Source organism: Schistocerca nitens, chromosome 4 (assembly GCF_023898315.1).
Source record: "Schistocerca nitens isolate TAMUIC-IGC-003100 chromosome 4, iqSchNite1.1, whole genome shotgun sequence".
Lineage (NCBI taxonomy): Eukaryota > Metazoa > Arthropoda > Insecta > Orthoptera > Acrididae > Schistocerca > Schistocerca nitens.
In genome coordinates, this window is record NC_064617.1 from 786,215,271 (window position 1) to 786,243,180 (window position 27,910).

The following is a 27,910-nucleotide window of genomic DNA, read 5'->3' on the forward strand; positions in this document are numbered from 1 at the left end:
TTTGGAAAATTCTCTTGATGTGTCACGTTGCTACTTTGATGTATCCGTTGATCCCTTTTAGTTTGTCCTTTTTCATAGCCCTGTCATCTGCCTTTGAGACATCCTCTTTCTGGGGCTCCAGTCACGTTGCTACTTTGATGTATCCGTTGATCCCTTTTAGTTTGTCCTTTTTCATAGCCCTGTCATCTGCCTTTGAGACATCCTCTTTCTGGGGCTCCTTGGGGCACTAGGAGTAGTTCCTGTGTTCTGACGAGCCATTTGTTCAACCCACGTTGGAGGAAGACCAGGATTTTCTTTCGAGGTTATCTCGCTAGCCACATTCTAGAGGTTATTAGTTAGGGTATTCCATGGTTTGAAGCCGAAAGCTTGTGTGGTACATTTGGACGATATCATCGTATTTCCAAAGGATATCACAGAATGTGTAACTCTTGGAAGACATGTTCAGTAGGCTGTGGTCTGCGCATCTGATGCTTAGCATATGGAAGTGCCCTTTTGCACAAACACAGGTAAACTACCTTGGACCTGTGATTAACAGGAAACATGTTCAAACCTATCCTTGCCTAACAGAAGCGATATGGAACCTCGCAGTGCCACAAACCACAAAACAACTACAGTCATTGTTAGGTTTATGAAGTTATTATCACAAATTCATGAAGAGTTTTGTGCAGTTCCAGAACCCTTGTATTGATTGTTGATAAAGGATAGGGAATTCCAGTGGTGAGCAGAATGTCACACAGCATTTGAAGCATTAGTGTCTGATCCAGTAATGGTGTTTCCCGAGCTTGAGAAGGAATTAATCCTCTAATGTGACACCAGAAATGAGGCAGTTGGTGGTATTTTGAGCCAGAATAACGATGGACAGTAATATCCAGAAACGTATGTGTCCAGCTAACTAAACAAAACTGAACATATTCCTCCTCTATGTAAAAGGAAATGTTGGCAATGGTATACGGAACAGAATACCTTCGTTGTTATTTATACAGACGGAGGTTTAACCTTGTCACAGACCCCACATCATTAAAATGGCTGTTGGGGCTGAAAGATCCATTGACTATTTTAACGAGATGACCACTCAAACTCAGCGACTTTGATTATGAGGCGATCTGTAAACTAGGTAGAAAGCGCACGACTGTAAATGCATTTACTTGGAGGATTGCACTGCTGAACGTGCTAGGTAAAAGTGTAAGACAGTGGCAGAGAGTGCAAATGGCCAACGAAGTCTGTCGGGCATTTAGGTTACATCTACAGTTTGTGACACATGAGGGCTTATGCTGCGGAAACGACGAATAACGGTCTGTTTGTAGTAGTTCCAGCGGTGTCAACGACGAAATTTTGTAACAAGCACATGACCATGTGTTTTCAGCTCACAGAGAATGCTGAATAATGGAGCGGAAAGGTTCTGGTGGAGAACAAGAAAGCATGGTGTCAAGCAATATGTGATGGACTGTGTGCCTTGTGCACGAAGAGCTGATATCAGTCATCAAAAAATTCCTTTATAAAGACTACCAGTCAGTAAATAAAACAACTCAAGATGCTTAGACTAAGAAAACTGTAAAATTAGTACAACTTGTAAAAACGAAAATAAAGACAATGTAGCGTACATGTAAACAGGGTTTAGTAAACAAAAACTTAAGAATATAGGCAGAGAATTAGAAGAAAAGAGAGATTCACATAAGGCAGCTAACACGAGTTTTTTGGAGCAATCGGCACAATGTACAATTACGTAAACAGATCCGTGAGATTGTGGCAGACGACAGGCAAAGGCAAAGTTTGAGACGAATTTCTGAAGGGGAGGAGGGGCGGGAAAGGGAGTGTTGTACGACTGAATAATTTTTTTGTACGTGTTTAAATTGTTTTCATAGAAGTTTTACCACTCAGGCTCAGAACAGAGAAGACTAGCTCTGGGCCAGTGTGCCAAACGGAATGTCAACAAGGCATACCACTGTAATGTCTCTTGCAGCGTTGCAGCGGTCTCTCCGCGATATTTTCAGAAATTTTATAAATTATATAACTCAGTACATACCTCGAAATATCTCTTCTTATCTTACCAATTCCTAAACTTTAATATACGATGATTATCAATGCAAAGTAGTTTCAAGCCCTATTATTCCTTGGAGCGTCCATTTACTCCATGGAATAGCTTCTCTGCTATCTATGTTTTCTCTTATGAAAAGAATGGAGGATCTTTCCGATTAGCCGTGAAAGAAGGAGGATGTATATGTATGTATTGCTGAGCTAGTCGCCATCTTGATGAGATTCTGTATGAGAAGGAATTTAATGCATCAACTGAACTAAAGTAAGTGTGTTCGCGTATTATTTAACTATTATTATTCACAGTGTCCGCTTACTACGCTGTGTTGCACGAGATCAGTGGGGAACGTCTGATTTACACTGGACGAACCTGCCGTTTTGTATGCTCAAGATATCCAGTTACTTCAAATAAATAGGCTAACACGGTCTTACCAGCAGATCTCCGGTCTTCCCCATGTGATCACCGAAAGTTAATAATTATTACAAATGTTTTCAGGAGATCGACTGACAATTTTCGTCGCACCGAGACTTCGAAATTGCTTCACTGCCTTATGGAATTTAAGGTAAGCTCAATTTAATCAGGATAGAACAATATTGAACAGTGTGAATGTGATAAGCCTACTTTGTGAATGAAAATTCCCTTAACATTAGTGGCAGAACAACTGAGAGAAAATTTGGAATACATTTCACATAAATTTTCTCAGCATGTTATAGTCTTAGGTGGAGATTTCAATTTACCAGATATAGACTGGGACACTCAGATGTTTATGACGGGTGGTAGGGACAGAGCATCGAGTGACATTATACTGAGTGCACTATCCGAAAATTACCTCGAGCAATTAAACAGAGAACCGACTCGTGGAGATAACATCTTGGACCTACTGATAACAAACAGACCCGAACTTTTCGACTCTTTATGTGCAGAACAGGGAATCAGTGATCATAAGGCCGTTGCAGCATCCCTGAATATGGAAGTTAATAGGAATATAAAAAAAGGGAGGAAGGTTTGTCTGTTTAGCAAGAGTAATAGAAGGCAGATTTCAGACTACCTAACAGATCAAAACGAAAATTTCTGTTCCGACACTGACAATGCTGAGTGTTTATGGAAAAAGTTCAAGGCAATCGTAAAATGCGTTTTAGACACGTACGTGCCGAGTAAAACTGTGAGGGACGGGAAAAACCCACCGTGGTTCATCAACAAAGTTAGGAAACTACTGCGAAAGCAAAGAGAGCTTCACTCCAAGTTTGAACGCATCCAAAACCTCTCAGACAAACAGAAGCTAAACGGTGTCAAAGTTAGCGTAAGGAGGGCTATGCGCCAAGCGTTCAGTGAATTCGAAAGTAAAATTCTATGTTCCGACGTGACAGAAAATCCTAGGAAGTTCTGGTCTTACGTTAAATCAGTAAGTGGCTCGAAACAGCCTATCCAGACACTCCGGGATGATGATGGCATTGAAACAGGGGATGACACGCGTAAAGCTAAAATACTTAACACCTTTTTCCAAAGGTGTTTCACAGAGGAAGACCGCACTGCAGTTCCTTCTCTAAATCCTCGCACAAACGAAAAAATGGCTGACATCGAAGTAAGTGTCCAAGGAATAGAAAAGCAACTGAAATCACTCAACAGAGGAAAGTCCACTGGACCTGACGGGATACCAATTCGATTCTACACAGAGTACGCGAAAGAACTTGCCCCCCTTCTAACAGCTGTATACCGCAAGTCTCTAGAGGAACGGAAGGTTCCAAATGATTGGAAAAGAGCACAGGTAGTCCCAGTCTTCAAGAAGGGTCGTCGAGCAGATGCGCAAAACTATAGACCTATATCTCTGACGTCGATCTGTTGTAGAATTTTAGAATATGTTTTTTGCTCGAGTATCATGTCGTTTTTGGAAACCCAGAATCTACTATGTAGGAATCAACATGGATTCCGGAAACAGCGATCGTGTGAGACCCAACTCGTTTTATTTGTTCATGAGAACCAGAAAATATTAGATACAGGCTCCCAGGTAGATGCTATTTTTCTTGACTTCCGGAAGGCGTTCGATACAGTTCCGCACTGTCGCCTGATAAACAAAGTAAGAGCCTACGGAATATCAGACCAGCTGTGTGGCTGGATTGAGGAGTTTTTGGCAAACAGAACACAGCATATTGTTATCAATGGAGAGACGTCTACAGACGTTAAAGTAACCTCTGGCGTGCCACAGGGGAGTGTTATGGGACCATTGCTTTTCACAATATATATAAATGACCTAGTAGATAGTGTCAGAAGTTCCATGCGGCTTTTCACGGATGATGCTGTAGTATACAGAGAAGTTGCAGCATTAGAAAATTGTAGCGAAATGCAGGAAGATCTGCAGCGGATAGGCACTTGGTGCAGGGAGTGGCAACTGACACTTAACATAGGCAAATGTAATGTATTGCGAATACATAGAAAGAAGGATCCTTTATTGTATGATTATATGATAGCGGAACAAACAGTGGTAGCAGTTACTTCTGTAAAATATCTGGGAGTATGCGTGCGGAACGATTTGAACTGGAATGATCATATAAAATTAATTGTTGGTAAGGCGGGTACCAGGTTGAGATTCATTGGGAGAGTCCTTAGAAAATGTAGTCCATCAACAAAGGAGGTGGGTTACAAAACACTCGTTCGACCTATACTTGAGTTTTGCTCATCAGTGTGGGATCCGTACCAGATCGGGTTGACGGAGGAAAAAAATGGCTCTGAGCACTATGGGACTCAACTGCTGTGGTCATCAGTCCCCTAGAACTTAGAACTACTTAACCCTAACTAACCTAAGGACATCACACACATCCATGCCCGAGGCAGGATTCGAACCTGCGACCGTAGCAGTCGCACGGTTCCTGACTGAGCGCCTAGAACCGCGAGACCACCGCGGCCGGCTTGACGGAGGAGATAGAGAAGATCCAAAGAAGAGCGGCGCGTTTCGTCACAGGGTTATTTGGTAACCGTGATAGCGTTACGGAGATGTTTAACAAACAGACTCTGCAAGAGAGGCGCTCTGCATCGCGGTGTAGCTTGCTGTCCAGGTTTCGAGAGGGTGCGTTTCTGGATGAGGTATCGAATATATTGCTTCCCCCTACTTATACCTCCCGAGGAGATCCCGAATGTAAAATTAGAGAGATTCGAGCGCGCACGGAGGCTTTCAGACAGTCGTTCTTCCCGCGAACCATACGCGAATGGAACAGGAAAGGGATGTAATGACAGTGGCACGTAAAGTGCCCTCCGCCACACACCGTTGGGTAGCTTTCGGAGTATAAATGTAGATGTAGATGTAGAACATACGCATATTTTTACTATCCTGATCAGTGAAGCTAAATCAGGCCGATGTGAGAGAGGTTTTTAAATTTTTTGAATACCACAAAAAAAATATTAAACCACCAACGTAACATATTTCAGGGTATAAACTGAACAGTACCACACAACCTTGTAGCGAGAAAGGCAGAAACGCAAACATAGCCGTGCTGCATAACAAGGCACTGTGAAGTAACACTATGCAACATCAACGACAGGGCGGTGCTGCAAAGTCAAACAAAGGCAAAAAGACCCAAGTTCGGCGACTCATAATAATTACTGGATTGCCACAGCAAGGAAAATAGTGCTGAAGGGACCGATAAACGAGGCCAAATGTGCTCATATACCGAGACCCACTAAATCATAGGTGCAGGCTCACCCCTTTTAAAAAACGAAGCTTTCGGAGTTCAGAGACAAATTCAGTTATGCTAATATTCTGTCCGTGTCGCTAGAACCAGAGAGGCGACAGTCTATTGAGTTTAGTGAAACCATGACAAGCTGATCAGTTATGGCCTGCCGGCACCCTGGTTGCTGACTTCAGTATTGAAATGCACCTGTGGTCTGTCATTGCTGCCACTACCTACGGTACACGCGGATGAGAATAATGGCCAGCCAGCCCTCCTACATTAAGGGCCATTCCGGAGGATCTGCAAGGTGCACACTGACCAGGCATGGAACGTTAGCGCAGCCTCCTGATCGACTCGTGAGTGTCTACTGCAGTCTTGGTCAATCCACTGTGGGTGACGGGCCTAGTCTTCACTAAAGTTGTCATCCTGAGCCACATTTAGCAATCTCCACCTGAGCCCGCAACAACTTGTCTTCGTGAGCGCTGAGGTGGGAACCATTTTGTATCGCACAACTTTCGGCGGGCGACACCTCGTCATCCCTTTGCTGCCACCAGCACTGCATGCAACCGTGGCACGACCTGCAGAGCGATGTCATATCTCTCAGACGAGCCATCAGCACTTCTTTATGGCATGTGTTTAAGCCCAGATGACAACCACTGCTGTGAAGATATAACTCTATAATCTCAACACGAGAAATAAATGTTATTGTATATATCACTGTGTCACTGACGCCTCCGGGCATAAACTTAATTACTCACGTACGCTTCGTACTCAGCTTACTGTTCACAAGGCGATCCCAGCTTTCTACACTCCTGGAAATTGAAATAAGAACACCGTGAATTCATTGTCCCAGGAAGGGGAAACTTTATTGACACATTCCTGGGGTCAGATACATCACATGATCACACTGACAGAACCACAGGCACATACACACAGGCAACAGAGCATGCACAATGTCGGCACTAGTACAGTGTATATCCACCTTTCGCAGCAATGCAGGCTGCTATTCTCCCACGGAGACGATCGTAGAGATGCTGGATGTAGTCCTGTGGAACGGCTTGCCATGCCATTTCCACCTGGCGCCTCAGTTGGACCAGCGTTCGTGCTGGACGTGCAGACCGCGTGAGACGACGCTTCATCCAGTCCCAAACATGCTCAATGGGGGACAGATCCGGAGATCTTGCTGGCCAGGGTAGTTGACTTACACCTTCTAGAGCACGTTGGGTGGCACGGGATACATGCGGACGTGCATTGTCCTGTTGGAACAGCAAGTTCCCTTGCCGTTCTAGGAATGGTAGAACGATGGGTTCGATGACGGTTTGGATGTACCGTGCACTATTCAGTGTCCCCTCGACGATCACCAGTGGTGTACGGCCAGTGTAGGAGATCGCTCCCCACACCATGATGCCGGGTGTTGGCCCTGTGTGCCTCGGTCGTATGCAGTCCTGATTGTGGCGCTCACCTGCACGGCGCCAAACACGCATACGACCATCATTGGCACCAAGGCAGAAGCGACTCTCATCGCTGAAGACGACACGTCTCCATTCGTCCCTCCATTCACGCCTGTCGCGACACCACTGGAGGCGGGCTGCACGATGTTGGGGCGTGAGCGGAAGACGGCTTAACGGTGTGCGGGACCGTAGCCCAGCTTCATGGAGACGGTTGCGAATGGTCCTCGCCGATACCCCAGGAGCAACAGTGTCCCTAATTTGCTGGGAAGTGGCGGTGCGGTCCCCTACGGCACTGCGTAGGATCCTACGGTCTTGGCGTGCATCCGTGCGTCGCTGCGGTCCGGTCCCAGGTCGACGGGCACGTGCACCTTCCGCCGACCACTGGCGACAACATCGATGTACTGTGGAGACCTCACGCCCCACATGTTGAGCAATTCGGCGGTACGTCCACCCGGCCTCCCGCATGCCCACTATACGCCCTCGCTCAAAGTCCGTCAACTGCACATACGGTTCACGTCCACGCTGTCGCGGCATGCTACCAGTGTTAAAGACTGCGATGGAGCTCCGTATGCCACGGCAAACTGGCTGACACTGACGGCGGCGGTGCACAAATGCTGCGCAGCTAGCGCCATTCGACGGCCAACACCGCGGTTCCTGGTGTGTCCGCTGTGCCGTGCGTGTGCTCATTGCTTGTACGGCCCTCTCTCAGTGTCCGGAGCAAGTATGGTGGGTCTGACACACCGGTGTCAATGTGTTCTTTTTTCCATTTCCAGGAGTGTAGTTGCTACACAGTATTATTGTTTTCAATTCCAAATTGATAACGGACAATTTTATCCTGAAAAACTGAACAGTTCGTGCAGCATCTGACAGCGAGAGGTTCATAGCTTGTGCTGTAGGTGCTATAAGGATACACTGCCTTTTGTTAAGTTTAAATCCAAGGTTTCTCCTGAGTAGAATTTCCAGGTTTCCCCAGATTTGGCCTAGTCTGGAGGGCGTAAGGGGGCGTCCTGGAGGAGTTTTTATATAGGTGCCTGGGGTAAACCCTGACCTTTTTCTGTGTCTGGAGAAATTCGTTTGACTGTAAAAAAATAGATTTTAATAAACCTTAGGCAAAATTCACTAAATTAAGACTGATGCTCGGGTAGTTTCTTTTGTTTTATATTAAAAACCAACATATCGTCGACGGATTGTATGCATATTGGAAAATAATCCGGTTTGAACTAAATGTCTGGGGTTTTGAAAGTCTTTGTTCTTAAGTTACATATTGCCTCGAGCTGAAATGAAGAGATGACCGAAATTAGTATTGGACAACTCCTCTCAGATCACAAAAGAATTCAGGTCTAGGTTCATTTATTTCGTTATAAATACACGTATCTCGTACCACCTACGAAGAAAGAATTTGTATCGTAAAGATGCTCGTATGGGCTTGGAGAACTCTTCAACTTTCTCCCTCATTGCCAGCCAACACCGAGTATCACTGTGAGTTACCAAGGAAATTATGTTCACAACAGGAAAATGTACAGATGTACGAGGGATACCCAAAAAAGCCAGAATTATTTTTTTAAAAACTATATATTTTTAAATTGTTTTCAAAACATCTGTATCCCCTTCAAAATGCTCTCCATTGAAGCTAATACGTTTGTTCCACCAGTGCTTCCATTGTTCGTAACATTTTTTGTAGTCATCTTTAAAAATGGCTAACAGCTCCTCCCTCGTTCTTCTCTTGACTTCTTATGTTGACCAGTCTGTGTCCTCTCACGCCCCTTTTCATGCATGGAAACATGAAAAAGTCGCATGGAGCCAGGTCAAGGGGCTTGGGCCAGCGGAACCACGCCATTTTTAGCCGAAAACTATCTAACAGAGATGGCTGTGTGTGCAGGTGCGTTGTCATGGAGGAAGAACCAGTCTCCTGCCTGCAACAAACCTTGTCTTTTTTTATGAACACTGTTGCGCAATCTTCTTAAAAGTTTCAGATAAAATGTTTGATTGACCTCTGATCTGGGGAAACAAACTGTGGATGACCTATGCCCTTGGCATCAAAAAATCAAACTGGCATTGTTTTCATGTTTGATTTGACTTGTCGACATTTTTTGGACAGGGTGACGATGACGTCTATCATTGGTTTTACTGTTGCTCTGTTTCTGCCTCGTAATCATAGCACCATGACTCATCACCAGAAATGGCCTTTGACAGAAAACCTTGATCAGTTTGAAGCTGTTGTTTCGAAGCAATTGTTGGGTCAGAACCAGAGGAACAAACTTGGCAGCAAACCTTTTCATTCTCAAATCTTCTATTAAAATTCGCTGAACCGAGCTCCAAGATAACCCACTAATTTCTGGCAGTTGATCAATTGTCTATCGACGGTCTGTGAGCAGAAGCTCTCGATTTTTTCAGTATTTTCGTCCAGAACGAGGTTTATCATCAATTGACATGTCGCCATTTTTAAATCGAGTAAACCACACGTACACTAGAGTTTTTTCCCATAGCATCATCTTGGTAAGCTGTTTTCAACATTAAAACAGTTTCAGCAGCATTTTTACCGAAAAGAAAACGAAATTTCTCAACTTCACGCTGTTCACTTATACTTCGCATCATTAACAACGAATCAAGAACAAAACAGCACTAGCAAAAACATTCACTCCAGATGAACAGAACAAGCCAGGTCGACAACACAGGCGGCACTGAACTGGCAAACGTTTGCGTTATACAAGCCTAACGGCACAAATGCGTACTACACAAGCTCCACCCACGCCAATGTCATTTCGTTTTCTTTTTTTTTGGGGGGGGGGGGGAGGAGGGGGCGGGGTACCCTCTCCTACTATGGACGAGGTGGGTAAATACGGGTGGGAGAAGAGGGGAGGGGAAGAGTAATGTTAAACAAAGTTCGACCACAGCCTAATATACAGGGTGGTCCATTAATCGTGACCAGGCCAAATATCTCACGAAATAAGCGTCAAACGAAAAAACTACAAAGAATGAAACTTGTCTAGCTTGAAGGGGGGAAACCAGATGGCGCACTGGTTGGCCCGCTACATGGCGCTGCCATAGGTCAAACGGATATCAGCTGCGTTTTTTTTAATAGGAACCCCCATTTTTTATTACATATTCGTGTAGTACGTAAAGAAATATGAATGTTTTAGTTGGATCACTTTTTTCGCTTCGCGATAGATGTCGCTGTAATAGTCACAAAAATATGGCTCACAATTTTCGACGAACAGTTGGTAACACGCAGGTTTTTTAAATTAAAATAGAGAACGTAGGTACGTTTGAACATTTTATTTCGGTTGTTCCAATGTGATACATGTAGCTTTGTGAAGTTATCATTTCTGAGAACGCATGCTGTTACAGCGTGGTTACCTGTAAATACCACATTAATACAATAAATGCTCAAAACTATGTCCGTCAACCTCAATGCATTTGGCAATACGTATGACGACATTCCTCTCAACAGCGAGTAGTTCGCCTTCCGTAATGTTCGCACATGCATTGATAATGCGCTGACGCAGGTTGTCAGGCGTTGTCGGTGGATCACGATAGCAAATATCCTTCAACTTTCCCCACAGAAAGAAATCCGGGGACGTCAGATCCGGTGAACGTGCGGGCCATGGTATGGTGCTTCGACGACCAATCCACCTGTCATGAAATATGCTATTCAATACCGCTTCAACCGCACGCGAGCTGTGTGCCGGACATCCATCATGCTGGAAGTAAATCGCCATTCTGTCATGCAGTGAATCATCTTGTAGTAACATGGGTAGAACATTACGTAGGAAATCAGCATACATTGCACCATTTAGAGTGCCATCGATAAAATGGGGGCCAATTATCCTTCCTCCCATAATGCCGTATCATACATTAACCCTGCCTAGGTCGCTGTTGTCCCACTTGTCGCAGCCATCGTGGATTTCCCGTCGCCCAATAGTGCATATTATGCCGGTTTACGTTACCGCTGTTGGTGAATGACGCTTCGTCGCTAAATAGAACGCGTGCACAAAGTCTGTCATCGTCCCGTAATTTCTCTTGTACCCAGTTGCAGAACTGTACACGACGTTAAGTCGTCGCCATAAAATTCATGGTGCATAGGAATACTGTACGGGTGCAATCGATGGTGACGATGCATTCTCAACACCGACGTTTTTTAGATTCCCGATTCTCGCGAATTTTTCCGCTACTGATGTACGGATTAGCCGCGACAGCATCTAAAACACCTAGTTGGGCATCATCATTTGTTGCAGGTCGTGTTTGACATATCACATGTGGCTGAACACTTCCTGTTTTCTTAAATAACGTAACTGTCCGGCGACCGGTCCGGACCCTTGGATGATGTCGTCCAGGATACCGAGCAGCATACATACCACACGCCCGTTGGGAATTTTGATCACAATAGCCATACATCAACACGATATCGACCTTTTCCGCAATTGGTAAACGGTCCATTTTACACGGGTAATGTATCACGAAGGAAATACCGTCCGCACTGGCTGAATGTTACGTGATACCGCGTAGTTTTACGTTTTTGACTATTACAGCGCCATCTATCACAAAACGAAAAAAGTGGTCCAACTAAAACATTCATATTTCTTTACGTGCTACACGAATATGTAATAAAAAATGGGGGTTCCTATTTTAAAAAACGCAGTTGATATCCGTTTGATATGGCAGCGCCATCTAGCAGGCCAACCATAGCGCCATCTGGTTTCCCCCTTCAAACTAGACGAGTTTCGTTCTTTGTAGTTTTTTTCGTTTGATGCTTATTTCGTGAGATATTTGGCCCAGTCTTTATCAATGGACCACTCTGTATACAGTCGTGACATTCAGAGTTGTATAAGTTGTTACTGTCCTCCAGTTCAAGTGACACTAGCGCCCCAAGTGGCAAGACAGCCGGCTGCTCTTAACGTCATCGTAAGATTGATGTTTGTTTTTATTTTTGTTGCGTCCCAAGCTTACCAAAATAAAATATAAAATATATGAATGATTTAAAGTTTCATGTAAATACGATCAAAACTCACAAATGAAGCGAAATAGGCTACAACATCTTCATGAAGAAATATTTTCCTAATTGCATATAATTGCAGCTAGCCAATTCGAAAGCAGGACAACACAAGCACAAGAAGTGTCTGTGTTCCTGTCTGTTCTAATTATGATAGGTACTTCCCTTGACACGCAACGTTTGTTTGCACAGAATCTAATGATTTGCACATTCTTACACTTTACTCGAATTTCGAAGGCATGAATTTTTATATAAATACTTCTTTAAAAAAACGACTTTGTTGAAGATACTGACGCTTGTAGCTCTGATGTAGCAACAATTGTGAACTGTGCCGAGAAACAGTTGTATAGCTTTTGACGTTTTATTATAACACCTGTGGGAGTTTTCTCCTGAGCTATGGTTGTGGTGGTTTATTTGGTACCTTAAACAGTGTACGTACTATATTCCATTCCAGTCTTCTGTTTTCCTCATTCATAAACTGCTTTAGTTCGGAATTACAAAACTTCATGTTACTGTGTAGTAATACGACGTCTTTCTGCAAAAGGTTATGTCTTCCGATGTTCACCTGCTTTTTTCTTCTCTTAAAAAGTTGTTCTTCACTGTATGTCAGCAGTCTACAATACCGTCATACATAAACAGTCCCGTAACATGGTATTTGATTCCTATCGAGCTCGTTAGGAAACTTAAGAACTGTTACTTCTATTTGCTCCGCTATGTATGCTCCCTTTTGCAGAAACCATGATACAAAACAAAATAAACAATACTACTCAAATTCATCAAATATCGCATTCAATAGCGCATCTTACTACCCGATTGGAGTGCTGCTGTCGCAGTGTATAACAGATTTTATGGTTCAAATTGAACCGTCGTCCTCCCGAATGCGAGTCCAGTGGTATTTTTGTTATCTACCAGAACTCTGTAGAGATTCTGCAAGCGCTTATGAATACCAGCGATGCTCTCGTTTTCCGTCAAAAGAGTCTCAGTGACAGCTCTCTGCTTGGAACGCACGTCCTTCACAGACGCCATTTTCAAAGCTACGTACAGCGCCGCCCTTATGGGAACTTCATGAAACTATAGGAGCAGAAGCGGAAATATTGCATGCTGTCCCACAACAAAAAATGGTTCAAATGGCTCTGAGCAATATGGGACTTAACTTCTGGGGTCATCAGTCCCCTAGAACTTAGAACTACTTTAACCTAACTAACCTAAGGACATCACACACATCCATGCCCGAGGCAGGATTCGAACCTGCGACCGTAGCGGTCGCGCGGTTCCAGAATGTAGCACCTAGAACCGCTCGGCTACACCGGCCGGCCAACATATTTTAGCTGGAGCTTGTAGACTGTATATTTGACTGCAGTACGAGAATATATTAATCATTTATTTGCGTTGGTTATTACATGGTAACTATTTAGTCATACATGGGATAAGTATTCGCAGCGCAAACGCAAAAGACCTTCAGCCTTTATTACCGGTTGCATGCGACATGACGTGTTTCAACAGCACGCTGTCATCTTTAGCCGCCAACACTTTATCAAATGCAATATTTTGTTTATAATGTTGATGCTTTTGCTGTATCCGGCCCTCGGGCTTTGAAGCTTCATAAGGGTGGAGAGATAAGCGGCAGCTACTGAGCAATTTTTCCTCGCTGTTGCAGGGTGGAACTGCCGAGCGCGCACCGCAACGGCAGCCTCTACCAGTGCTGCTCGGGCTTCTGCATAGATCTACTGGAGAAGTTCGCCGAAGAGCTGGCCTTCTCGTACGAGCTGGTGCGGGTCGAGGACGGCCGCTGGGGAACCATCGAGGTGAGCCACTGCTAAGCTCCTCCTGTCCCGCCCGGCTCGCTTCTTGTATTCCTGCAGGGCCAACACTGACAGCCTGACTCTCTCGGGTGGCAAAGGGTGGTAGACCAGCAGTCATAGTGAACGATTAGCAAACAGTAGTTTGTTAATGGAGATTCTTGTTCGGCTGAGAAACATGGGACACAGTATGCACGAAGTCCCATCTCAGTGTGCATGCCCATAACACACACACACACACACACACAGCGATGTATAATGGAGGAGTAAGTAATTATTTTCCAGAAGGTAGCATCTCATAGTTTATTTTACTGAGAAAGATATTAATTAGAAATGAGAAACAAAGTTTACAGATAATGTCAGCGACAAAAAGAGATATAAATCAATAATGTAACAAAGTACGTTATAATGGTGTTTATCAGGGGCGGCCAAGACTTCAGCTCGCAGGCTGTACCTGGCAAGAGTGCCAAAGCGCTCAATCTCGCTTCGTATTACCTGTACTCGCTGTCTAAGAGCTAGGAGCGGGAAGGGGGAAGGGGGAAAAACTGCGAACGTGATGTATTTAAGTGTCAGGGCAGTTGCACTGCAAACAACTTGGTTTTATACTTCACATTTATCAACAACATCGATCACAAAAAACACAAATTTTCACTGTTATTTAATTATTATTGGTGTCTTGAAGACGTAATATAATTTTTATGTGGTACAAACCGCCGGCGTACTGACAGACGCAGACAATGTCACAGAGTTTCGCGCTAAAGCTGCCACGTAATCGTGACTAATTTAGTTTCGTAAACCAAAAACAGTCTTTCGCACAAATATGTAGATAGAAATACTGTAGCACTTTTGTAACCTCATTTCGGAGACATGGAAACTCTACCAGAGCGAAGCAATTTAGTCGTCCCGGACAGTTTTAACGTAAAAAGATTCGTCATAATTTGAATTATGACGTCTGCACCTGCACAGGGGCGCTTACAGCTGTAACAGCGACGGTCTTAAAAACATCACAGAAACAGTTGTAAGACTGACAGTGTACCCAAAATCTTTATGGAACTATCCTTGTACTTCTTTCTAGGCCATAAGGAATTCTTCAGACCTTCAGCTTAGGGAACTGGACTGTCTTTGTCAGAATGTGTTCCTTGTACAACGCAGTTTCTATTTAAGTGCATCCCCATCATGTCAGAAAGAAATTACCTTGCAATGTCTTTCTCTGGGCAGCTTTTTAAACTATTAAAACTAATGTTCACATTCTCTATTTTTACTTCTTTATTGGTATATTCTGTGTCGTCCAGTCCACTTAAAATGCGAATTCTGTACTCAGTTCCGGATGTTCTAATTTTCGTTGTTGCACTCACTTATTTCCTTTAAGAAATTAAACAGTAGCGAGTTTTACATAGAAGAATCGTACCAGGCACGCCTCTTGACTTAACCTGCGAAATTTGCAGATACGTGTGAAGTGTCTATACCCTTCGTTTATTTCCACTGAAATGTGTTTCAGCTGACAATGGTATAATGCGCGTAACTTCAGAAATTTTACTATCCCTACCACAAATTTCTTCACGTGCTCCAGGCCTGCAAATTTAGCACAAAGTGCTTTTTGATGTACAAAATGGTGAATCCCGTCTGTCAGTCTTTGTAACTGTTTGCTCTTTCATCTCCACCAAATTTTTTAAATTTTTTCTAAATGGTATTGTAATGTTGTTTCATATCATATCTGCACTGCCTGTCACTTATGTGAATTGAGAATTCTTATTCTCCTCTTCTGTCGCTCCCATTCATTCTAAAGGATTCCGACGATGGATAGCTACACTACCTCCTTTGTGCAAACAGCCACTGGACATGTGGACGTCCTTCATACCACGAACAAATAGCGAAGGGTAAACAATACTGACACCACGATTCTGCCGAATTCAGAGAGTTGTGCCCAATGAGAAACGCCGCACCGAAACGCTAAATGAAATGTCGCGCTTTACAGGGTACTTCTGGGAAGGACCGAGCAAACGCGAGTGATGTTCATTTTACGCTGACCTCGTGCTCAAGAGCTCCAGTGGATAAAACTCAGCATATCATAAACGTTTGTCATAGCTGACTTTTATCCACTTGATGTCTTGTGAATGAGGTCAGCATAAACGAACATGTTTTACTACCAAAACAACAATAAGTGTTATACATAAAGTTGACAGTTCGAACTGTTGAAACCGGTCGTCGTGAATAAAAAGACATTTCGTGTGATCTTGGTTTTTGAATAATTTTTAACAGTTAAAGCAGATCGCCCTTCAATACTCTCATAATCAGAAAATTTAGTTAGTTACCAGCTACATTTCATTCGAGCAAGAAAACAACTGATTCCAGCAGTTCATTTTGAGAAAATTATAGTTAAAAACATGTCAAGGCTTTGGTACAGTGACTAGGATGCATTTATGCGCATTACACCTGGATTACGGTGCTGAAGTTATAGCAGAGATCATGTCTTTGAGGTAGTAACAGGTTGTACCATGAAGTTCTTTATATACCTTGTTTCATATACATGTATGCACTGTACTATACCGCTATTGTGAGACGCCATGAATACGCTATTCTACAGTCAAAAGCCACTCAGATGCTGTTCTACAGCATGGGGTATGCAAAGAGTACCCCACCGAGCGTAATAGTCGACTGCCACTTCGCACACACGAATGTAGACTTTTAGGGTGCAGTAATTGAATTAGTGATGGCGATGGCGCGAATATGTCCGATACTACTCGCAAATTGTATTTCAATAAATGTTTATTATTATGAGTTAATGTCTTCCTCATTGCCTCATTGCTGTCTCCCCGAAAATAATTAGTTAATCCTCAGTTATAAACTCGTATATATGTGTGTGTGTGTGTGTGTGTGTGTGTGTGTGTGTGTGTGCGAGCGCTAGCGCGCTCACGCATGCGCACACTGACATGCGTCCTCCGACTTCTAGTTCCCTCCCCTACACCACCCGCTGCAGAGACGATGATTCAGAGTTGACAGTAAGTGTGTGTCCACATTCCTTGACCCAGTGGCCTCATTATCAAATTACTGACATCATTTTTATCAGTACAACGAATCAATTAGGTCCTCATCTATTGAGGCTTTGTGATGGCTCCAATACGCCCAGATTCTGTAACATGATTTGCACACAAAATTTCGTGAAAACCACTGGTCCGATTCTAAAATTATGGAAGAAGAAAATCCTTACATAGCACCACTCAAAAGGCTCAAGTAATCTTTATCCGCCGTATCACGTAGAATGTGCTGTTAATTTTTTGTTCTGGAGTGTGAAGAGAAAAAGAACGTTGATTGACCGTATTATAAATTTGACAAGCCCAGATAATACAGAAAATTACACCTCTTGCGGTTCCATTGAAAAAATAATTGGCCAGGTGCTGGTAGGACTCGCACGTGAGGTTCCGCACAAACGCAATTGTGTATATTGACAGTTCATCCATCTCTGGAATCAAGAGTCTTGACGATTTTGCCCGTTCATTACATTGATACTGGAAAGATAGTAGTACTGAGAATTCCAAGACTTTCGAGAATGTTTTAATTTTAAATTTGAAGTGAAGAACTGAGAAAAGAAATATTTTTTCGTGTGATATAATTACTAATTACCAGTTTTATGATTTTTTTCCCTTCATTTTTACTGCGAACAAATTTCATGATTCTAGGTCGGACGGAGTTCCCTATAGGCTTTAATTAGTGATATATGAAGATAGTAACGGTTCTCGAAAGAACAGATACCATTGATGACCATGCAGCTTCTCTAGAATAAATGATAATTAATTGAAACTCTCAGCTGACGACAGGTCTTGATGATATACCTCGATGGGGACAGCTGAAAATGTGTGCCCCGACCGGGACTCGAACCCGGGATCTCCTGCTTACATGGCAGACGCTCTATACATCTGAGCCACCGGGGACACAGATGAACAGCGCGACTGCAGGGACTTATCCCTATTAGGTACATTACGTATGTAGATTGTGGACAGTTGGGAATGTGGGTCTCACGGGAAGCGTGCAAGGGTTAAGTCCCTGCAGTCGATCTGCTCATCTGTATTCTCGGTGGCTCGGTGTTATATCAACAAGACCTGTCGGCACCTGAGGGTTATAATTAATTATCATTTAATAATGAGTTTGCGAGTATAAAAATATATGACGTAAGTGGCCGTATCTTTTGATTGTATTGACTTTCAGAAGCTTAACTTTTTGACACCAACAAGAAATCATAGACATGTAAGTGACACTCGAAAATTCCAACTTGATACGTCTACCCATTCCTGAGAAAAACGAAATCTTAACAGACGGACAGACACAGACAGGTGGATCACAAATGAAAAAAAAATTTTCCTGTGATATAATGACAAATTAACAATTTTATGTTTTTCCCTTCAGTTGCGTTGTGAAATAGTGCATAGTAGGTCAACGGGAAGTACCCTGCAGGTTTTGATGAGTGAGTTTCGGCGTATGAAAATATATGACATAAATGGCTGTATAGCTTTAGAAGATTCAGTTTTTTATTCCGTCAAGGGACCGTAGATCTTAACATGTGACATACGTTTGAACTCGATACGTCTATGACATACGTTTCAACTCGATACGTTTACCTGTTCCTGACGAAAACGGTTTTTAACAGTCGGACAGACAGACAGGCAGGCAGACGGTCAGCAAACTGATCCTGAAAGCATTCTGTTTACACGGATTGGGGTGCGGAAACCTAAAAATTATTTTTCGAAGTTTTTCCAAGATTAATAATAGGACTACCAACATGAACTGAAAAAAATTGTTCACATGGCTCTGAGCACTATGGGACTCAACATATGAGGTCATCAGTCCGCTAGAACTTAGAACTACTTAAACCTAACTAACCTAAGGACATCACACACATCCATGCCCGAGGCAGGATTCGAACCTGCGACCGTAGCAGCAGAGCGATTCCGGACTGAAGCGCCTATAACCGCTCGATCACAGCAGCCGGTCCCGCATTATGACAACGACTGCTCTGTTTTCCGCGTCTCCTCGATGCAGAATGGATAAGTTTCAAATCTCTGCATTCTGTGATGAGGCGTGGAGTCCAATACCTTGTCAGCTACATGCCGTTTTTAAATCCTTGAACTACTTTCTGAAGGTGTTCATGACAATTGTATGTGTACAACTGACTACTTTCACAGTTTTCGAAACATTCATTTCAAGCTACCAGGCCACACCAATCGCCCCTTTTCAGAATCACTTATGTCAGTGGACATCCCCATTTTGCAGTCTGCATCGTCACTATAATTATTCCCCATTCCTTTCTGCTCCACTTGCATACATGTACTTTCATTGCTGTGGCATGTGCCCATAACTGGGCGGTAGTCAGTCTTGCTGTGGGCAGTGGTCACAATGTATTGTCTCCTTCGTGTCTATTGTGCAGAATAAAAACCCAACCACCTTCACCTCCATTAATTTGTTGGAAATCAATCAGTTACAAACTTTCTAACATATTTCAACTTCTGTTGCAGACACCAACAACCAACACAAGAATGCTCTCAGGAAGCTAACGAAGAAACCCATCCTTTACTAACAAAGGCAATGAATTTGTTATATCAGCTTGCACTCAATTCAAAGATATATATAGCAGATTGTATGTGTGTACATCCAGCATCTCCACCCAAACACCTGCATCGATTTCACCCAAATCTGGCACAGAAACAGCAGGTCTCATGAGTTTAAGCACTGTGGGATTTATAGTCTCCTAGCTTCAGTAGGGGAGAAGATACTGGCAAAAAGGTGTGTTTGAAGCCCCTGGCATGTAGCCTGCCCTGCATGACAGTAATGTTGAATGGGAACAGTATCGACCCGCAAATCAATCTGGTTTGCAGAGCTGCCTACATGTCATGAGGGAGAAATGGTTTTCTGGGACCAAATATGTAGGCTGCCCTGCATGACAGGCATGTTGTTTTGGAGTAGTATCAAGCTGCTTTATCGACCTGTTTTGCTTATCAGTCTGTACAAGAGAGGTAAATAAACGACTTTCAAGCCCCTGGTGCGTAGCCTGCCCTGTATGAGAGGCATATTGTGGCAGTAGTATTGGCCTGCTTTACTGAACAGTATTGTAGAGGTTAAACGAGCCAGTGAGCATGAGTGGGGACAGGTTGGTATGGATAGAAGAGGGGACAGACAGAGCGAGGGGGAGGAGGGAGAGAAGCATGAGGCCGGTAGAGGGTGTACAGTGGTGGTGGGCAGACAGAAAAGGAAGAGGGGAAGGTGGAGATGGAAAGGGGGAGGAGACTATAGTCATAGGGATTGGGAGAAACATATAAAAATATGGCCAAAGAGAGGGGATCTAGACAATGGACAATGAGAGGGAGAGGAGGAGATGAAGTGACAGAGAGAGTAGGGAAGAGTAGATAGACAAATAAAGGTGAGAGGATGAGGTGGACAGGGAGGAAGATTTGGACACAGAGATGGGTAGGAAGATGTGTGTTCAATAAATGTGTCGAAGTCATATGTGGGCAAAGTCGCGGGGAAAAGGCTACTTTGTGAATGAAACCTTGTAGACAGATTATTAAGCCCAGCTGAGTGGCCGCGCAGTTAGCAGCGCCAAGTCATAGATTGCGCGGCCCCTCCCACTGGAGGTTCGAGTCCTCCCTCGAGCATGGGTGTGTGTTTTGTTCTCAGCGTAAATTAGTTTAAGTAGTGGGTAAGTCTAGGGACCGATGACCTCAGCAGTTTCATCCCTCAGGAATTCACACACACATCGATTATTAAAATCTCTTTAATCATTATGACGTTTCGGCTGCTGCCATCATCGGATATCAGAGAGGTAAGAACTTGTAAAACAAGGTTCTGTGTCAGTACTAAAATCTGCGTTTAATCGGAGCGTCAGCTATTCCCGGTAAGGCATACTTTTAGCACTGACATAGATCCTTCTATAAGTTCTAAGCGTTTTGATAGCTAATGATGGCAGGAGCCAAAACGTCGTAATAAATAAATAAATTGTAATAAGCGATCTAGGCGGTTTTATTCACAAAGCAACTTGCCTTATCCCTGAAAATTACTTTGGCAGGATTGTAATGTAGCTAAAGTAAAAGCATGCTGTGATGTGTATAGCTCTTGTAGCCTTGGTGAAGAAGTAGAAGTGTACTATATCTTTGAGGGAAGAGCGGAGCGTGTGATAAAATTGTCACTTCAGCACTACTCCGCAACTTCTGTTTTCCCCAACGCCTTTGGCTTTAAATTCGCGTCAGAGAGTCACAACTTCAAACTTGCGGGCACCTCGCCACTCCACGCTTCCATCTAACCCGCTGGCACCTCCCCCTTCCTGCGACCTGCTTTCACCAGCCTTATTCTTGTCCCTCTAACTGCAACGTCCAACCGCTGCATAGTGCTCCTGCCCTTCCGTTAACTTCTCTTCCGCTGCAAACTTCGAGTGACCATCACGTCACGGCACTTAGGCAGTTCGCCTGCGAATAGCAATTCACACACAGTTCAAACCATAGTGGCCGTCACCTGCTCAAGTGAGCACCTTTTTTGCAACAATTATTTAAAATTCCGTTGTAGTGAAGGACGTGTCATATTGGTAAAGTCACTTGTTTGTATTCAGCAGTACATGGTTTCGAATCTCCTCTTACGGACTTCGTATTGTTTCCCTAAGTCACTAAAAATGAAAACAGTATTGTTCCTACAGTCCTTCCGCAAGTCTTTTAATGTTAGAGGCAATTTCTATACTTACTTCCTTGGTTCCTCTTATGAACATTGCGCACGTGACCACCACAGCATAATGTAACACATAATGAGCTATCCTCAGTTGAGCTACCCTCGCGCGTGCGCACATGTTGCTGCGTCAATGACTTTAGCCCTTACGTGTGTTTATTTATAATAACAACGACAATAATAATAAACGAAAGTTCTTTGTTCATACTTATTTACAATTAATAGAAACGCAGCTTCTACTCTTATATGCCACAAGTAACTCTAAACTGTGTCAGAAGGTACTTTCCTCGGCATTTTCACTTGACTGGAGTGTTACTGGTGATCCATTGTGAGTAGTTTCCACTTTTTAACAGTTCATATCCAAGATGATCCATTGTAGCCTACTTACTAAGAATATGAAGAACGAGATGTACTCAAATTCGTCCTGTAGACGTCTGTTCAAAGTACTGATGACGCTGACTATTGCTTCCCAGTATATCAATTCCTTAATGAAATTTATCGTACGTAATATACCTCGATCTCAAACAAACAGCTCAGTTCCTAAATATTCAAGGGCACTTACTTTGAACCAGAACGTGGTCTGTTATTCAGCAACAAAATTTTCAGCAAGCCTGTAGCACTAAAAAGTTTAGCTACTAATAAAGTTCAGGTTAAGAGAAGCATAAGTGATTTATTAGAGGTCAACTACTATTACTCCATTGACGAACTTCATAGCAGACTCAGTTTATGTATATGTTATCAATAACACAAAATAACGGATAACGTGAAATATGACCTGCATATAATCAGTACTGTAATATCACAAATATAAATACGTGTTTTACTTTAATTTTCTGCTTGATGATGCATAAGTACGTTACCCGAAGAATTATCATATGCATTTCAGTGTATTATACATTCACATGTTTGGTGATAAATTTGTTATTTCCTCTTAAATTAAAAAAAATTCAGATTTTTTTCACTGAGTCCATATCCAAAGGACAATTTCACTTATTATCTGTGGAAGAAACATTCGTACATCCCTTTTTTCTTTGAAATACGCTCATGATTACGACTTTTCTATGTCCTTAAGGATCTCCTCACAGTGGGCCTACTCTTACACACGACGAAACGAATATCATCATTTGATTTTCCTTACACAGGAACTGTTATTCCCTGGAATTGTGAGATATGCATAACTTTGGTGGTGAAAATGAAATCTCTTGTGGCGAGGGCCTCCGGCGTGTAGACTTGATCGCCTGGTGCAAGTCTTTTGAGGTGACACCACTTCGGTGACTTTCGCGTCAATGAGGATGAAATTGTGATGAGGAAGATGACACAAACACCCAGTCCCTGAGCAGAGAAAATCTCCAACCCAACGTAGAACAGAACCCGGTCCCCCCAGCATGACAAGCAGGCGCTCTCTCCACTCAGCTACGGTGGCGGACACTAGGGTGGTAAGGCTAATAGTCATTCAGTACCCGACAAGCCGATCCTTCGGTTATGACAATGGACTCGTAAACTGAAGGACAAGCTACTAATCCCCACAACAGGTCGCTGTCATTTCTTCTAAACTACATTAGATGCGAGCTGCGATGTTACATTTGAACATGCGTCGAGCGATTTCCTTCCTCGTCAAATGAGATGTTCCTCTATCTGTTACGACTTTGAAGTCGACAGAACGCTACAGTCGAATCGTCGTCCCTTTTTACAAACTTTCATCGATACTCACTACTTTTTATTTCGCTGGGTTTGTGAATAGTTGCCATATGATGTGGCTTTTTAGAGCTTACTCAACTGCAAGAGATCTTCTTCCTTGCCTATTCCCGTTTCTCTACGGGGTTGGACCAGTTCAGCGCAATTATGATATCAAATAGAGATGCAAATTAATTAAATTGATCAATTAATCACCCCCGCCACAACCACCGCCGCCCACCCCGCCCTCGACCACGTCCACCCCCGCCCCCAGATGACGTCACCTGTTTTCACAGCTGCACGTGTGCCCCAGCGCCTACTCCCCCTCACCCCTCCCCCACCCACACCCCTCCTCCCGGCCTACCCTATTGTGGGAATTTCGAATTTTGGTGGGAAATTAAAATTGGCGGTATCCTTTCTGGGACTCGAACCCTGATTCTACTGGATCGAAAGCCCAAGTGCATCCCCAACACATGGAAACTGTCCATATGCGAGAGTGGAAGGTCAGGTTAGTGTACTTTGTTTATTTTGGTCAGGAAACTGACGCAAACATAGGTCCTAATTACATAATTAACCGCAAACATCGGTCCTAAATACACAACTATATGCATAGCGCTGCACATGGACGGCATAAAATCACAATACAGCGCAAAAGCTGACGATACCATACAACTGATGTTATCGTGCTGCAAAAAAAATTTCGCAGTACCACTCGATACTGACGCAAATATCGATCCTAATTACACAACCATATGCATACCGCTACACAAAGCAAAAAAGCGCAATACACTGCACAAACAGACGATACCATACAACTGGTTTTATCCTGCTGGGAAAAAATTTCGCAATACCACTTGAAACCAGGGACAGAAATACCCAAACTCTACCCTACACTTACAAGCTGGTGGGAAAAAGGCTGGTGTGTAAGGTACAATCTTTATTCTTTTTGGCGGAAAATATGTTCAACTGAAGAGATGCTGATGTTGGACAGAGAGGAGTTTGAAAAGTGTATTACCTGTAAGCACACTGTAACTATCGCTGTTTGATGTCAGAGTTCGCTACAGGTGCCTCCTCAAAAACCATCCTGCAGCCCAGGTAATCGAGGCCAGTACACACTACCACAACTAATGGAAAAAAATGCATCACAGTTCTAATTACACTTCGAAACTGACATCAACAAACCAGCACTCGTAATGAAAGGGTCATAATGCAGCACATGTACTGGGAAAAGTCGTTTTCCTAAAAGACTGCAGAGGACGCAGTAGTTAACCGTGCGTTCTCCTCGATGTACAATCACAAACTGCAGAAAATCGAGGCCCTCTCCACTCACTCCCTCCATCCACCTACAGGGTGGATGGCCAGAGGGAGGGAGCTACTCCACCAGCAGCCTTTAGTCGATGGTCCTTCAACGACACAAAAGCAGGTATAGTGAACTAAACAATAGCAGATAAAAGAACGGCTGTCCCGAATGCAACTTGTTTGTCTAAAGCATAGGGACACTGCCGCCCCTAATGGTTAGGGGGCGCACCTGCGGCGACGGCCTGATACAGACTAGACAGGTACCCAAAATCTCCAATAGGCCGCTCGTCTGAGATGGAAAACACTTTTATTTAATGTCAAATACTCTTTCTTGCAATCTGTTAAAAGTATTTCTCGGAATGACCGAAGCTCTTTGGAACAACAACTAAATTCCGGTGAATGGTCGAGTGGCCAACCCACACTTGGCTTTCCACCATCTGCCCGCCACCTTAAGGAAACGCCCCTGAGAATAAACAAAAGGGTGTATAGTCAGCTAAACAACAGGAGATAAAAGGACGGCCGCCTCCACAAGTGCAACTTGTTCATCTAAAATATAGCGACAGAGCCCCCACGCGTCTGCTATTACATCACAGCACTTTCAAATCTACTACTATACACCGATAACGGGTGCTAACCTCCTTGACATGAGTGCGTCTGGAGAAATCTTGTGCACTTGGATGGGCGAGGACTCGGCAAGCTCCATTCATTCACGAGACGCGGAATGTAGCGGTCTACTTCTGGTCAGCTGCAGATTAAATCTGTATGGTACTGCAGGGTCGTTTGGTCAAAGACAATGCGAGGGGGTCCTTCACTCTCTAATTTTATCCTAAGGCTAAGAGAGCTCTGTGACTCCCATCCACATTGAGATACATCATAAATTATACACTATGCTCGAGAAGCTAGAAATATGTAGTGGGCTGTCTGGTATACTTGGACTAAATATATGTTCGAGAATTAACAATGAATGGACGTAATGCACAGTCATATAGCTACATTCGGAATGATACTCGCGAAGTAGAGAAGGGACAGTTTGGCGATTGTACGGAAATTGGGAAACATGCTGTTGCATTATTGGTCGGTGCTGAAATTAATGTAAAAGTGCTAAAATTGTTCGCACTATCAACTGTGATGCCTATTATTACAGTACATCGAGGGTGTCTTTACCATCCCATCCGTCTGCTGGCACCCTGTTGGTTACCACATAATGACTGACTGACATTGCTTGTTTGAGATGGAGAAAGAGTTTTGGTGGAGGGGAACACCTTCTTGAGATGGCTCGCACCGAAACAGTAATAGCATACATGATTCCAATATGAGGAATCAGACGAAATGGAATGCAGAGCCACCTGCTATTCCGTCACTGTGACAGATGAGTTTAAATGTAGAGATCATCAGTCACTTTCGGACTGCAGTTTGGAAACTCTCCACAATGTCGTCAAACTCTTCCAGTTTCCTTATGTTGTAACTGTCTTTTATTTAAAATCATCCAGTGTGTGGCGTGTTATGGTAGCAGCAGCAGCAATAAGATTTACACCTACCAACGTCTAGTTTTCTGCGAGAAGAAATGGATCAGAACGGTTTAATGTCGGTTTAGAACCTGACACGGATCTCGAAGTCATGGCGGAAAAACAAAATGATTGGCAGTGTACAACGCATGTTACAGCAGAAAAATCCATGTTTCAAACAGCGACACAGGGTCGCAGAGAGCGTCTCTTGCGCCTTATTGTAAGTTTGTGGGATATGGTCATCCTCCTACAGTACAGACGATGCAACTTTACACTGGTCTGTGCAATGGATCAATAGCTGTATATTTAATAGGATCGCTACATCTGCTTGATGACGGTATACAGATAATTCGTAATTTGTCTCTGCTGCATGGTACAGAATAACGATGAGAGAATGTTTGGGTGATAGACATGGATGGATCATTAGGGATGCGGATCTGCTTCGATGTTGAGTCTTCCTAATTTTCCCAGCAAGAAACACCACCGTAACTGTTCATACTGTCGTCATGTTGCAAGAGCAGGCTTCATTTGATGCTGACCTTATACATCTTACATGAGCGGTGGAGTTACGACAACATGTTCCCAATTCCATTGAGTGGTCAAAACACGCTCCTATAGCATTAACTCAGCTAACTCTGTTTCTAAACAGGTTGCAGAATGTGGTGGATATTGCTCTCTCTGACTTCAGGGTGAAATTTCTAAAATTGATCTTGCTATCAACTGCGGTGTCTATTACAGTACATTGCTCCATATCAATGGCGTCTTTCCAATCCCAACCGTCCACTGGGTACACTGTTGATTATTGCATTATGATTGACCGACACCACTCTGTTGAGATGGAGGGAACCTTCATTGAACACTGGATATCTGCTACTTGTCACTGTGGAACGTGGGATTAAATGTAGAGGTCATCACCTTAATACAGTTGTTTGGAAGCGTTCCTCATTGCTACAGACTCGTCCTATTTACATATGCTGTGATACTCTACACATCTTTCTATTTTTATTTTTTTGTTTTTCACCAATAAGATAACAGTACCTCTTTTTATTTGTGCTACCTCACATGTGTTGTGAACAGCACCTTCCGGCGATGGTCAGCACCGGAACAGTAATCATGTACATGCCTGCAAAATGAAGGAAGAATGCTTTTCGAAACGGAGCACTGAGACATCCGCTATCCTTTCGACGGGAAGATGAGATTAACTATGCAGCGCTCTACAATACCGCACTCTTCCAGTGTCGATATGTTGCAATGTCTTCCACATTTTTGTCAAAGAGAAATATTGAGTCTATGTTTTATTTCTACCAGCCTGTGGTGTGGTGGCAGTACAGTTTGTGCCATGCGATGTTCAGTTTTCTGTAAGAGCCACAGAATCAAAGCGTGTTAATGTCAGTTTAGCAGCAGCTGACACAGGTCTCTAAGTCATGGTAGAAAAAACAAAGTGTATGGCAGAGACACCGATTGGATGTGTTATAACAACAAACAAAAACAAATGTATTAAACTGCTTATGAAGGTACATTACAGGAACCCTCTCCTGTGATTGATAGTCTGTTGGATATGGGCATCCTCCAGTACAGGTGATGAAACTTTATACTAGCCAGTGGAACTTAACGTCGATGACGAACAACCTGCTCCAATGAACCAATACCTGTATATTTAATAGGGTCACAACATATGCTCGGGTGATAGACATGAATGCACCTCAAGAGAAACAGATCTCCTTCGGACTACCTGTATGAAGTTTGGAGATGTGTCGCAAAATCTTCATCCTTCCTCCAAGCCATGTATGATGTATA

At 43.4% G+C, this 27,910-nt stretch overlaps 1 protein-coding gene across 1 annotated transcript in view; it reads left to right on the forward strand.

Moving 5' to 3' along the window:
* LOC126252566 (glutamate receptor ionotropic, NMDA 2B) overlaps window positions 1–27,910 on the forward strand; it is an 874,952-nt gene that overhangs the window by 538,866 nt on the left and 308,176 nt on the right. The window contains exon 5 of the mRNA XM_049953467.1: window positions 13,793–13,940. Within this exon, the coding sequence (XP_049809424.1) occupies window positions 13,793–13,940 (148 nt within the window). The remainder of the gene's footprint in view (window positions 1–13,792; window positions 13,941–27,910) is intronic.